We start from the raw sequence: 15,029 nt of genomic DNA on the forward strand, positions 1-15,029 counted from the left end.
ACATTCAATTGAGAAGGCCTGCTGACTTCAAACTCCACTGAGCCACTGCATTCACAGCACCTCCATCAAAGCCACTACTTCCATAGCGGTGTTAGCAGATAGATCTAAGGAGCATGTAACCAAGACACATCCATGCAACACACATGAGAACCGTAACAAAATTCAAGAGTTGCAGCTTCCCATGAAAAAGTAGCTACTGAATCTACATACTGACTACTCAATAGGAAGTCTGTTTATCAACATTTGAAATCTCCCATTTTAAATATATGCAAGTAGCTGCCATCATTTTGATTATTGAGATTATTTATCTACAACTCAACTTGCTATTTAGTAGTTCTCTAATCTGAATAGAAAGGTAGAGTTCATATATATATATATATATATATATATATATATATATATATATATCTTATATATCCTACAATCCCTTTGCCAAAAATGCCACTCATAGCCAGTCCTAGAGTTCAACAGAAAGAGGACGAGGGGACATCAGATCCACGTCAGCTTCCCTGTGAGAGATGACAGAAGGGACTGCTGTTTAAGTCTAAACTGGAGATAACTCTGACTTCTGGTATTCTGTTGTGACCACTAACTCTGCCTCATGGCACGAAGACAGCCGTTTTCATAACACTTGAAAAAATAAGCCCAGGGCAGGATTTAGCCTACTGAGCAGTGGCTAATTGACCCCTGGACTGGATACACACACTGTTCTTCTCTGAGGAAATAACAATGGATCCATGTCGCGGCCGCCTCGTCCAGCAAGGAAGACGCGCAACACACCGGAGCTCTTCTTGCTAAGCAGTTTTATTCAGGACCTTTTTACAATGCGTTCTCTCTCTCCCTTTCTCTCTCTCATTCACTCACTCTCTTTCTTCCTCTCTCTCTCTCTCTCTCTCTCTCTCTCTCTCTCTCTCTCTCTCTCTCTCTCTCTCTCTCTTCCTCTCTCCCAGGGCAAACCTCTCCCAGCCCTTAAATAGGCATGGGTTACCAATCCTGGATTGCCAGGTGGGCACTGCTCCTAGGTCCACGCATATGCAAGCAGCTGACAATCATTGCGTGATAATAGCATAAGTCAGGCCTAGTTGATATTAGGAGTTGATTATCACAGAGAGCACTCGCTTTCGGGATCGCGGAGGGCGGGAGCCAGCACCATCAGGTGTGGCTCCACGCAGCTCTCTACACATAGCCATCAGGTGTGACTCCACACGACTCTCTACAGATCCACTTACTTTGCTCTCTTGGCCATTTCATTTCCGTCCCATCTGGGGCTGTAGGGGTAATTCTTTTGTGCTTGGGAGTAAAGTTGTCCACTGTTGGTAAAATGATAGACGGACTGAAACGTGAGAGTCGGCTGATCGCGAGGAAAAAACAGGGGCAGGTCAACTGGAAATGCAGAAAAAGGGAAAGAAAGAGTTAGACAGTTAAAAGTTAAGACACCTTTTTGGCTAAGTCAGAATGTTGGGTACATGAAGCTTGGAACAACAATATTGCTTGAGATCAAAGCTGTGGAGTGAGGGACCAAGGAATCTAGGACATCGCTCCTGTCTCCAGTTGAAGGTAGATCATGTATGAATTCCAGTGTCATCGCCCTGAAACATCTGTGAAAGCACTGAAAGCACACCACAGAATGCACGTGGAAGAGTCAGCCAGGATGGCGTACATCCCACAGTCTGATGTCCTAGGTTCTGGCCTTGCCCAACAGCCACTGCGGAGCCAGCCCATAGCTGCGCTAAGTTTCAATTATGCCATAGCTCTTCAAGGGTGGGACAGTGCCTTCCTCATCTGTAATTTGTTGGAGGGGGGCAGGATGGAAGGTGGTTTTCAAGAACAAACTTGGAAAAGGGACAAAGAAGGCATTTAGTAATCTCTGTACTTTATAGGATTCGCCAACTAGACAACCAGAAAAATAAAATTATCATTCTGCTTCCAATCAAGCAGTGAATCTCCATATTCAGCACTTTCCATTTTCCCACATGTTACCACATATATTTATATCTCCTAAATCAGAGGGAGCTCCTTAATGGGCCATAACAGGGGCCAATCTGCACGCAGACTGCCTGCTGGAGCGGCAGGGCTCAGTCTACACCTCCCTGCATGTGAGTAGTACACGCTTTAGCATTTTGGGGGGGGGGGAGTCAATTTTTAAAAATAAAATCACTTTTTAGTTTTACTGGAGGCAAACCACCCCCAGAAACAGACTGCTGCAACATCCTTTGAGGTAGACAATGTTTGTGTAAATGCTACCATTTCTAGGACAGAGAAGAGGCACACTGACAAATGCCATAACAGTATGTATAGAATTTTCTAGCTTTTCTGAGTAAGTTTTAGATACTCCGTTACATAAAACTTCATGAAGGGGACGTTAATGTTAACAAATGAGTAAACTAGAAAGTGCATGGAGTTTATCGACTTTCTCAGAGACAGGCAGCAACAGGAGACAGGCCTAGAGCCACGGCCCCTACTGTGCAACACTGCTTCCCCTGCACTGAAGAATACTCATGTAACTGCTTATAACTGCGTTGCGATTACAATTTAGTAAGCCCAAGCCTGCACTGTAAAAAATAAACAAGGATGACAACTTTAGCTGTACAAAATACATATATTAAAGGAACATGTGCTGGACGGTGTGGAATTTATCACTCCCTCGGCGCTGGCAATGCTGAACCTGGACAAGTGCTTTCCCTGTATGTGATTTCTTGAAGGAAAAGTTAGCTTCACAGTAAGGTTAAAAAAGCAAAAACAAAAAACCCAACAACAACAATAGCAGCAGCAGCAGCAACAACAACAACAACAAAACCCTTGCCATGGGTAGGCTCTCTCAGACTTCTGAGTGCTCTGGGCTCTGAGGCTGCCTGACTCAGGACACAGGGAGTTTCTACTGGTGACTCACATCACCACCAAAGAAAAGGGGCAAGACTGAGAATGTCCACTTTTTAGTCACATTTCTCTGTGTCACAATAAGACAGCCTCCATACATGTCTATTTTTGCCAAAGCAGAGCTTATAACACATAGAACAATCAAAGTATGAAAAGAGCAATCAGAATACAAATAACTCAATTCAGAAAATTCCTTTGGCTTCTTTCATATAACAAAGCTTGGTCTGTAACATCTCCAGCTACTTTGAACAAATGCTGCTTTCTAACCTTTTTATATCCTCTGATACTCATCTAATTCCCTCTAAGTTTTTAGAAACAAATGCCTGATCATGTATACATTCCTTTGATTTCAGCTGCAGTTGCTGTATTACATTAGAGTTTTCAGATAGAAAACAACACTCAGATTAAGCTCCAAAGCAATCATTAATAACAGAAAAGTATTTAATATTCTAGCCTATCTATAAAAATAGTAACTGCAAGTAGCAGAACTCAATGCAAGCATTTACGGACAGCTATCACTCAGTATCAACAGCAGTATAGATACTACTACAGGCTATGTGATGTTCAAGCTACTGGCCTTTGGGGACTTTAGAATACATTTTTCTAAAAACAAAGAATTGTGTGTGTGTAGGTATATAAGTGTATCACTGCTTCAGGTGTCATCCTTAGGAACACCACCCACCTCTTTTGAGAAAGGGTATCTCAAGTGGCCTGGAACTCAGCAAGTAGACTAGCTGGCTGGTAGGCCCGAGCATCCTTGGGGCTCTGCTTCCCCAGTGCTGGGATCATAAGCACATGCCATCACGCTCGGCTTTCCTATGGCTCAAACTCAGGTCTCCTTGCAAGCACTTTACAGACTGAGCCATTCTCCCAGTTTCCCATAAAGAGAAAAGTTTCCAGGACCAGGCATAGTGCTTTGGCTAGCGCCAAACTCCTGGGCTTATACCATCTTTTGGACCCAGATTCCAAAGTGTTCAGGACTCCAGGAAGCATCACTGTGTCTGGAATGTTTTCTATTTTTTTCCCATTATTTTGTTTTGTAGAAGAAAAGGATCACTGGAATTAGTATTTGAAATGTTGAGAAATACTTGTTCACCTAGTTTTGAACCATCTTCTTTAACTTAGATGCCCATTAGCAGCAGAAACAATAAACCTGTGAATATCTGCTCACTCGTGAAGTGAGATACTGATTTTTGTTTTCATTTAAATATCAGCAAGCTACATGCTGGTGCACACCCACGAGCCCCTGAAGCATGTATTACATGTTTCTTTCTCTATGGAGATTTGCCTAACAGTGCCGTTGTAGCCAATGTTCAAATCTGAAAAGTTTCTGTGTGCATACAGCAACTGGATTATAGATGAACAGGAACTCTCAAAGAATTTCAGAAATAACTCACATATGGGAACATAAACATTTAAAGCTATAGATACCTTGCTCAAGTAAGTTATATACTGTTTAAAATAGTCAGTAGTTAAAAGGGTGGCTTCTTTAAAGACTACTTTATGTATAAGATGATGTAATAACTGAAGTATTTCAGAAACACTTTGCATTTTTCTTATAAGATCTGAATGGTTCAAATTAGTCAGAAGTTAGCAAAAACAAAAACGTGTTTTCCTTATCTCCAAATGTTTCTGTCACTTAACTTTTACTTAAAGGTTAACTGATGAAAAAGAATTAATTTAGGTCTTCAAAGAGCTAACTTGTTCTGAAGGAACTTTGCAGATCTAAGCAATGTGGTATCATAGTTGTACTATGAACACTTTAACCACTTGTTGTCTTGGCACTGACTGGCACATGCCTGAGCCCTGAGCGCAACATTCACTGCTTACTGTCAGTCCTGTGCGCTTTCACCAGCTTTCTGAGAATAGAAGGGATGGCCTTCACTGGCTCAGTCTACCTGAATAGCTCTTAAGGGTCTTTCTTTAGGAGCTTGTTCAGATAAGTCATACAGAACACTTCTATTCTACACAAGCTGGGTCTTTCTTGGGTCTAGTCCACGGGACTTTGGCCACCTGAGAGAAGACAGGAACAATGAAGCCACACTCTAGATAGCTGCTGCATGATGGGCCCTAGTGGTCACTGCCACGGAGTTAGCTGTAGTTCAGGAGCAGCCTGTGGGCAGCATGAAAGGAATCGGAATGCAGATAAAGCACACTGCCTCTCTCTACACCGCTGTAAGGTGCAGTGTGTAGCTGTGCTTGCCTTCCTTGGGAGCCCGGCTTGCTTATCCCCAAATGCACATCATTTCACCATAGTAAGACTCCAGGAAAGGGACATCTCAGATACAAAGCTCAACAGGAAGCTCTCATTCTTCAAATCTACCAACCATGGAAAAATGGCCCTGGAACAGCCAAAAGAAATTCTATCCCATGCACTGGATACACAGGGCAGCCTGACTGACTCTCAGTATTTTAGGCAGAGTTCTAACAACTTTGGTAATAGGATTTTTCATCCTCAGAAATAAAAGAAAACATCATAATCACAGCAAGCTAATGACAAAAGTGCTTTAGTAGCAGGTATTGATGATTAGCAGTCTGGCTTGGAGAAGGACAGTATAATAAATAATAAATAAAAACAGCAGGGGAAAATCCTAGTCTGAGGCCACTTAGTGTAGGAGCACAGAATGCTGGGACATTCAAGTCACCCTCAGACTACTACAGTCAGGGACCACCTCACCCTGAATCTTGATGAAGATGTAACCACCCTTGATTGCTACCTCACAGCCTTTATCTTTTTTCTCCCATGAGCAGAGCTCCCTTCTCTTACCCAGTTTGCAAGTGCTTGATTCTCTTAGACTCCTAGAAACCAAGGCATGTCACTGCTGTGGGTGGCACTGTGGATTAGAACCCGGGCCTCACACAAGTTAGACAAGCACTCTACAAGTGAGCTGTACTCACTCCCCCAAAGCATGGAAATCTGACTCACTGTTGCCAGTGGGATCTGATGGGAAATTGGCAAGGGCTTTTCTGAGAAATATTTTCCTCTCTGGTTAGAGACATGTGGAGGCAGAAGCCCCCATTTCATTCTAGTCTTTGATTTACCACGTGAAGTCCTGAGTCTTGGAGCTGTGGCCCCCAGCTAGTGTCTGTGAGGAGGCTAGCTTGGTATCGTTGAGCGACTGACTTTATCATCTCTGGGGTTTCTTGTTTTCTGAGGCAATTACAAGTCTTCACTATTTTGACCTCACTTGATCGGGTTTTCTCGTGTTTAGAGTCAAAGGTATCCAAGGAAACAATATTTCTTATAGTTTCTCGGTTTAAGAAGGAAGGAAAATGGAATAATCTACTTCAGAAACATCTCCAATGAGCATGGTTAAAAACATTCGAGAGACATAAATAGGAAAGTTTTAGCTGTCTGGAAAATTTGGTTTTGTGGGACAGTTCAATCCTTGAAAATGCCAAACAAATGAGGGGTTAACCATAATTGCTTCCCCGGAGTCACATCATCAAATATTTTCACCATTATCCACAAGCCATTACTTCATTTCTTCAGCCCTACTAGCTATATATTCCTCTGCCTGTCCCCATGTTCTCGGTTAGTAGGGAAGACCCTCCCAGTCCCAGTTACTGGTGGTTAGGGTTGGGCTCCCAGTGCTGGGTTCTCAGTTACTTGAGTGGCTTTATGAGATAGTTTTAACCCTGTGTTAACCCTCCAATGACAACAGTCCCACTGTGCAGTCCTGGCTGGCCTAGAACTGGCCGTGTAGCCCAGGCTGACCTTGAACTTGCAACAGTCCTCTTGCCTCTAGGCATACAAGAGTATGCCATCGTACAGGGTCTGAAGTTGACTCTTGACAGCAGTTCACACACATCTCATTCTCAGGCTCTTCTCCAGCCAATATGGCAAGACTGCCATGTAGTTACCATCTACCTCCATTGTATTAACAAATATGAAACCTTTAAGACACATGCACTCCAACCTCTGGAAAGCTAAACACGATCTAACTACAAACAAAAGTAAAGTTTTTCAATTCAGAAGTAGCCCCCTTTAAGGTGTCTTCCCTGGTCATTACCCTGTTAAGTAACAAGGAAAAATTATTAGCTAGATTTTGTTAAACCAGTTGTACTTTTACTGGTTTTAAGTGTCCAATGTGTGTGTGTGTGTGTGTGTGTGTGTGTGTATGTGTCTGTGATTTGATGGTGTAAACAGGCTACTTTGCGGTTTGACTGTCACCAAACTGAAGCACAAAGCTTGCTGAGATTTGCTACATATCCTGTTCTGAAAGGAGACAGAATTATATTCCCTTGCTATCAGACAAAAATGACCCACAATTTATTAGTGATGTCACAGGCAAAATATTCCATTTCTTCTCATTTGCAAAATAAGAGTAATAAACTTTTTAAACATTTTCACATCTCAATAAACATACTGAGATGAATTTAGTTTTGCTATCATGGAATACTCTAAAGAAAATTAAACAAGATGTCTCAAGAGTTAAGGAAGACCTTACTTACTATTTCCCAATAGTAAGTCTGCTACCTAGAGGTCCCTACTCCCAAAACTGATGTAAAGAGCAATGTGGCACATTGAGGTTTCCAGGGCCACTGTGTGTGGCCCAATATCCACCCATTACTACAGACTCTCTCCTTCATTTATCATTCTATTTTCTAGCCAACACTTTCCTAAAGCCAACTCAGTCCCAGGATCAATTATTTCATCCTGTACATGTGTTTGCTTTCAAAGAGTAAGGTGGAGCTAATACCCATCACTGAGACTCTACTGCTGCCTATCCAAATAGCGAGTCACAAAGAGCCAAGGTCCTCTCACCTGCCCACGTAAGCAAACTTCGAGTGGATCTATCAATACTGAACTTTTCTTCCCACGAGAACAGACATTTCCAACTGTAAGTCAACAATGACACCACTATGGAACTTGACATTGTAGACATTTTTATGTCCCCTCAGGCAGAAATTACTACAGATGTCTGAAAGATCTCTTAGGACAGGGACTGAGGATTAGTTGTTTTATGTTCTTAGCACTTATCACAGGTGTGTGGCAGATGAGAGGTACTCAGTACTTGCTTGCTGAATGAAAGGAACTACTGGGTTCACATAAAGTCAGACAACACCGAGGGATTGCCCAAGGCATGCAGCACCAAGTGTCCATTCGGTGCCTCTGCTGGAACTAAAGAGTAGACACACACACACCACAGCTCCGCAGTTCCACCCAAGAAACTGCCACGCAAGCATCAGAATCTAATAGGCGTCTCCCTATTACAGCGTCATGGATGATGACGGTGCTACCTTAAATGGAGACCAACAGGAGACCAGGTAAATATACAGTGGTGTGATCTTCCCATAGGGTACTGCACAACAGTTTAAAAGGAGTGAACTAGGGCTTCAGATGCAAACATGCACAACGTTCAAAGACAATATTCAGTAAACAAAGCAAGCTAAAATGAATACATTAATACAGACTTCTAAAATTCAAACCATGCACGCATGATTATACTGCTTGTGTCTATGTAGTAAAGCACACGAATATGAACAAAATAGACAAGCACTAGGTCCGGGGCAGTGATTACTATGGGGAGTTAAGGAGACATGAGAGAGGTGGGATGATGGGGGACAATCATTGTGCTATTTCTTTAAAAACTCAGAAGCAATTACAGCAATATATCAATATTTGACAAAGACAGCACATGGGTATATATGTTCTATACTCTTCGTATAATTGTACATGCTTTAGATAATAATTTTTCAAAGCTTTAAGGAGCAAGAAATTCACTTTTTTTCTTGATGCTGAGGATTGAGCCCAGGACCTTATTCATGATAATGCATGTCCTCTGTCACGGATCTGCACCATGAGCTAGGATATCAACATTCACAGAGGCAGAAATCAGTATACTTCCATTTATGTGAAGTTCGAAATCTGTAAAAAAGTGATATGCTGCATATTGTGTTTATATGAGCATTACAGTGTTTATGGATACGAAGTTGATATGGTAACGACAGGAACAGTTAATACAAAGTTCAGGTTAGCAGCTGTTGCCGAGAGAGGCAACACAGGGCTTCAAAGCTGCTGGCATGGCTCCTGCCAGGTTTTACTACTCTTTAAAGTGTACAAGTAGGTTTTTATAAGCCAAAGGGTTAGGGAAGCTCAACAGTTTTCAGGAAATAAAACAAACCCAAAGCTGGTAGACTACAGAAAGAATGAGGGTGCCATGGACATGCCCAGGCTCTGCAAAGAAGATCTGAGGAAGGGAAGGAACCCCTGAATTCACACGAGGCGCACAGAGCGGCAGAGGGGAACTCCGCCTGAGGTTAGAGTTCCGCAGAGGGGATGGACTTTGAGCTGGTTGGAGAAGGGTAAAAGATGAATCAGAATTGGAGTCTGGGGATAGTCTGTAGAAAGAGAAGCCAGTGACACCCACGCATGGCTGCAGAGGTAGCCCAGGTCTCTAACCTTTCACCAGAGAAGCCTTAACTTGTTTTTCATCAGTCTTGCTTCTACCCCTACTTCCCTGCCCTTAATACGCAGAGATGGAAGGGGTCACGCAAAGTCGAGGGAAGAAGATGCTGACCCTGGGAAGAACACAGGCCAAGTAGCTCTTCCCCACAGGCTTTCTTGTCTCTCTGAGTCTGTCTACTTTCACTCTCATCCAGGCTCAGGGGGCAAGAAATGTTCTCAGTTCCTAGACCTTGGCATGCTTCCAACCTGAGCTCCTGAGTAGGGCTCCCTCACTCAGGTTCTCAGGAGGGTCACAGAACAGCAGCAGCTGAAGCTGGGACTAAGGGGTTCTGAGCAGGGAACCCTTATCCTCCCTCAGTGACCATATTCCCTGATCCAGGCGCCATGCTAGAACCAAAGGTCCACACTTTGCAGAGGTTGGCTGTGTGTGTGCTCAAGTCTGACTCTCCTGCTGCCAGTGCCATATGGGGGCCACATCCACCTGGACCCTGACCTCCCTGATGCTCCGACACCCTTATTTCCACCATCTTTCTGCTTCTACCCTGAGACACAGCTCAAGTCCCATTGCCTTCACCTTCTGGGGTCCGTACACTTCACTTCTCAGCTGGGCCGTTTGCGTGTTGCCCCCACTAAGGGCTGGCCACTCAGAGGTTGTCATAGTACGCCTGGTGACTGACTGGCACAGAACTCCACAGTGAGGAAATGTTAACTGCACGAGACATGGAAGAAGGAAGCATATGCTTTTGAGATGCAGAAAGAAATCTAGCAGGGGAGAGTGCCATAAATAGCATTTAGTATTGGTTTAAGTGCTATTTAAAAAAGAATTTAGTCACAATAAACAAATTCCTGGCTTGGGAGTATTAAAAAAGAAAGCTGGCTAAATTAGGGAAGCATTTGATTAAAAGAATCCTTAAATAAATTAAAATATATTCAAATGCAAAAATCCCTGGCACTTAAAAGCTGGGCAAAGTCTCTAAAACATCATAAGTTTTTAATTTAAAAGAATTCATGGGCAAGGTGCTAAATGTAGATGATTAGAAGGAAGAGGACCAATGCAGTGTTTCTGGTTGAAAAAGAGGGACTGGCACTGGTCAGCTTATATTACAGTCCTAAAAACTTGAACTAGCTACATACAAATTTACAAACACTGTGATGGCCCCAATTTGAAGGATGACTAATGAGGATTTATGAAAAGAATAAAATTCCTCAAGCTAAAATAATCTTTGGTTTTGTTTTGGTTTTCTAGGCAGGGTTTTTTTTGTTTTTTGTTTTTTGTTTTTTTTGTGTAGCCCCGACAGTCTTGGAACTCTGTAGACCAGGCTGGCCTTGAACTCAGAGATCCACCTACCTCTGCCTCCTGATGCTGTTAAAACCTTTATATATAATACAGAGGGCAACAGGGTAGCCAGTGTAAGGGTCATTCCCCAAGCATCTCCCTTGAGGCAGCTGAGGGAAGCCATACTGATTAAGCTGGGTCTTCTTCCTCATTGTTCCAGGTGTGACTTCCACCACCTGAGGCTGGGAGGAGTGATGGGGACAGTAGAAGTGGTTCTACCAGTGTCACAGGTAGAAAGGCGCTGCCCAGGGGTGGGGGTGGGGGGCTTGGAAGACAGGTTTCTAGCAGAGTGTTAGAGAGGACCACACTGGGAAGGAAGGGACAGGAGCAGGAAGGCGGAACAGAGGGAAGATCCGGGACTGGCTAGAGTGGAGGAGGAGAGGACCAGGGGACCAGAGCAGTATTACAGGGGTGTGTGGTGGGCAAGAACACTGGGTAGAGAGGCGCTTGGAACACAGAACACAGAACTGTGGATATTCTATGTGGAGGAAGTCTCCCATTATACTTATTACAGTAAGTGAGACAGTAGCCAGCTCGGTCAGTATAAATCCTCCTGGATGGAGAACACTTCGGAGAGGAAAACTAACAAGTCAGTTCAGTTCCGAGTTGTCTGGAGGGGCTTTCTGAATGGAGGGGATGCCCCAGTGAAGGAGTGTGTTCTGGAGGGCGGCCTGGGTTCCCTTAGCAGCACTAGCACATTAACTGATCTTTCAGGGCCTCTTCCCCCACACTATAAATCTGGAGAAACTCAAGCCTGAGGGGTGGAAATAAAGCCCTCCATACCTTCACTGCCTTTATTGGCATATAGCAAGTATTGGGTGAAAAAGGGTGGAAGGTTCAGGAATGTGAGAACAGGCCGGTATACTGGAAAAAATACTGTCTTTGGAATGTGACAGATCTGGGCTTGATCCCTGCTCCGCCACTTACAACCAGGGTGACCTCAGGCAATTTACCAAATTCTCTGAGTGTGGGTTTCCTCATCTTTAAAATGGGAAAATATCTACCTTGCAAGCCTCTGGGTGATTTCCACGGTCTAGTGAGTAGATATGTAGGATATTTGGCACACAACAAAAATGGTGTCCTGTAGCAAAAGCTTCCCAAGTCAGAAGCCAGTCAAACCGGCAGAAGCTTGAAGAGAACTTGGCCAGTCTCTCTGAGCCTTCAGAGCGCAATACTCTCCCACTCTCAGAGGTGTTTCCTGCAAGCACAGCGTTCCTTTTGTTTGCGAATGGGCAGTCTTGATCTTCAGGAAACAAAGGATCGGCAGGAACAGAATCAGTCTTGGTACATCTAAGGATTACCTCTTTGGTTTGTGAATTGTTCGGGGTTGGAGTTTGTCTTAATGGTACTTACTTATTCTGGCTAGCTCCTGTGGTCATTATTTCTGCTGTGTAATTGGGTGGGAGATGTGCTGGGAATGAATGAATGTTCTTCTCTGATAGAAACTTCACTTAAGATTTCATTTGAGATAACAGACGGTTGCTGCCCCACATGAGACTCTTGAGCCGTCTCATTACTCTCACACCTATTTTAATAAACGAGGATAAGCCACGTCAACACAAGGTGATCCTGTTGAGGCAAGCTCTGGGCTCCCACAAGCGGCTCGACTTGCACATCAGAGCTGCAGGGAGAAGGTCCTCTCCATCAGGGGCCTTGGCTCAGTGCCAACCCCCAGAAAGGCACATCTGTGTGTGTGTGCGCGCTTGCACTTGCATGTGTGTGTGTGTTGTCCCTGATAAAAATCTAAACAGACTTCACATTTACTTCTCTCTTAACCCTACAAGATTCAAATTCAGAATTATACATCCAATTCTGATAGTAGGCCATATAGTCATGGTAAGGACAGGAAGATGTGCCAGCCTCTAACCCAGTGTCAGAGAATGCTGATCTTGGTTGGCAACCCTAGGCCCTGGCTCTGGAGTAGTTCAGATGTGTAGGCCTGGACTACTAAGGACTTGGGAAGATCCCCATGAGGCTGATTAACAGGTATGAGAGTCAGACCTGGGCCCTTTGACTAAATCACACAGCCATGGGGACGTCTCTTGCTTCCCTCTTCACTGCCTTTCGATAGGTGTGCTGACAGGGCCCCACTTTTCTCAGAGGTTTCTCTGTCTTGTTTCATCAGAGGTCAGCAAGAGCGCAGCAGTTACCACCCGACTGATGAGTGAAGGGCTTGTGCTGTAGGGGTGGCCTGAGGCCTCCTGCCTCTCACTGCCTGAGCAGCCACAGAAAAGATGCCAAGGTCCTCCCCTGAGACTCACCGTAGCAGGTCACTGACCATGCGTACACTCCTCTCCAGAAATGCAGCAGCCACGATGGCTGCTTTCACAGCATGACTGGATTCTCCATGAACCCAAATCTGAAAATCCCCTTGGAACAGACATCAGTCAGGTGTGATAGGCTTTTGTTTTGTTCATTCTAATAAATACTTTTTAAAGCACTAGGGAAAACGCAGGGCGTCAACACCGAGGGAAGGCCTGCCGAGTGCTGCATGCGTTCTGCCCTGATATTCTCTCTCCTCCTTTCTATTCAGTCTGCCTCTGGGACAAGCCGGAGGACAGTCGAGAGAGTGAAGAAGAACGGTCAGCAGACATCAGTCTGCGGGGACTGCAGCCTCCATGCCTTCCACCATAGGCTCTACAAATCTGACTTGCTGCTCTCTTCTGATGTACTGGGTTACCGTCTCAGTCAGGGGCAGCCGCAGGCAAGCGTGTGCTGGCCCTGTGTGGAGAAAGTGTAGGAGTCTGGACAGCGAGAGGGAATTGATGCGCTTGTCTTTCAGACAAGTTAAGCTCAAGAGTGCAGTGATTTTAGGCTTGAGTTTTGTTTTTGATGTTTCAATTCCCTTGTTTTCTCCTTTTGATTGGGAAAACACTTTATGGTCCTATCTGTGGGGCTTCAGGGGCACTTGACACTGCTGCTCACTTCTGTTCTCCCACGGTTTCCATGACACCATCGACCTGCTTCTTCTCTTCCTTTCTACATTCTAACTGCCCTCACCCGCCCCTCTGCTCACCAGTCTCAATCTCCAAGCTTAGTTGAGGGACTTGCTAACTCTGCGGGGCCCAATAATCCTTCTTCCAGGAAGTCCGTCCATCAGTGAAGACCTTCTGATGACTTCAAAATGTCTGCCTCCTTTCTGACTTCTCACCTATGCTCCAGCCTGCTAACTCCAGAGGCCTGCGGAATGCCCTAACACAGGCTCTGTGCTTAGATACAGCCTTCCAGCCTGGCCACAAGCCCACTCACAGAGCACTAACTTGGGAAGAGATAGTACCTCATTTTAATCAGGCAGAGCTACCTTGGATTCAAGCCTTTAGATGTGAGATCTAATGGCCCTACTGCCACCAGAACATCCTGGCAGCGGTGGCGGAAAGAGTTCTGCCTGCCTGTTCTAAGCTCACTAGGCATCAGATTCAGTCTAAGATTCAGCCAAGTCCATTCCTTCCCTGGTGAGTCTGCTGTCCTATCGAGGACCACCTGCAAGGGCACTGTCTTTCACATCGACTTCCGCCCTGGATCAAGAGAAATGAGAATGTATATTCAAAACCCAGCATCAGCCTACACAAGACAGCTAGGTATACTTTTGAACATACTTGCAGGTTTTTTTGCCAGAGCAAGTGGCAAGGCCTCCCACACCCACCATCCAAGTCAGCTCCAAACAACATACAAATGAATGTTCAATTGGAATAGATCAATAAGCTTCCTCTGCTACTGCGAGCTGGCTTTTTGTCTGACCTATACACAGATGCCAACTTAACAACTGCCCTATCCCTTGTTCTAGCCCACGCTGCAAGCTACAGGCTCTGTGATAAAAACAATTCTTGTACACTGCTAAGGGCAGCTGTGTGAGGCCTGGTGAGTCTCCTGCTATCCTATAACTCATTAAGCTTGGGCTAAACCTGTGCTCGGAAGACCAAAGAGGTCTGAATTCAGAAACTGAAGTTCATGTATATAGAGTATTTAAGGATTAGTGAGAAGAATCAGATTAGAAATAGAAAAGAAACTCAAGTTTCAAAGGACTTTGAAGTAAACCTGGCCATATCTCAAACAGACTCAATGGCAGACTCAATGGCTAAGCCCTTCTCAGTGTGCCCGCTGCTGTGACAGCAGGCAGCACAGTGCTCCTGCCTGCCCCATTTTGCCCCGACCCCTCACCAATCACACTGTGATGAAGATCTCTGTTGCCAGAGGCTAAATGTCTCATTTTAGATTTATTATCAATTGGCTCATGGAAAAACAGGTTTGGTTCTTTGTTCAGCTTGCTAAGTCATTCCTCATGCTTAGTTCACAGAACAATCAAAGATCTGCAAAGTAGTGCAGGAGCAGGCGCTGGCATGAGTCAGGAGGAGGGGCGTCCTCGACCTTCCTCATGCTGAGGCCCTTTAACACAGTTCCTCCTGC

General features: G+C 44.6%; 1 protein-coding gene across 1 annotated transcript in view; it reads right to left on the bottom strand.

The window, feature by feature from the left end:
- Positions 1 to 15,029, bottom strand: part of Babam2 (BRISC and BRCA1 A complex member 2) — a 388,193-nt gene that overhangs the window by 27,942 nt on the left and 345,222 nt on the right. The window contains exon 11 of the mRNA XM_057773524.1: positions 1,230 to 1,383. Within this exon, the coding sequence (XP_057629507.1) occupies positions 1,230 to 1,383 (154 nt within the window). The remainder of the gene's footprint in view (positions 1 to 1,229; positions 1,384 to 15,029) is intronic.

The sequence above is a fragment of the Chionomys nivalis genome, chromosome 1 (genome assembly GCF_950005125.1).
Source record: "Chionomys nivalis chromosome 1, mChiNiv1.1, whole genome shotgun sequence".
Taxonomy (NCBI): Eukaryota; Metazoa; Chordata; class Mammalia; order Rodentia; family Cricetidae; genus Chionomys; species Chionomys nivalis.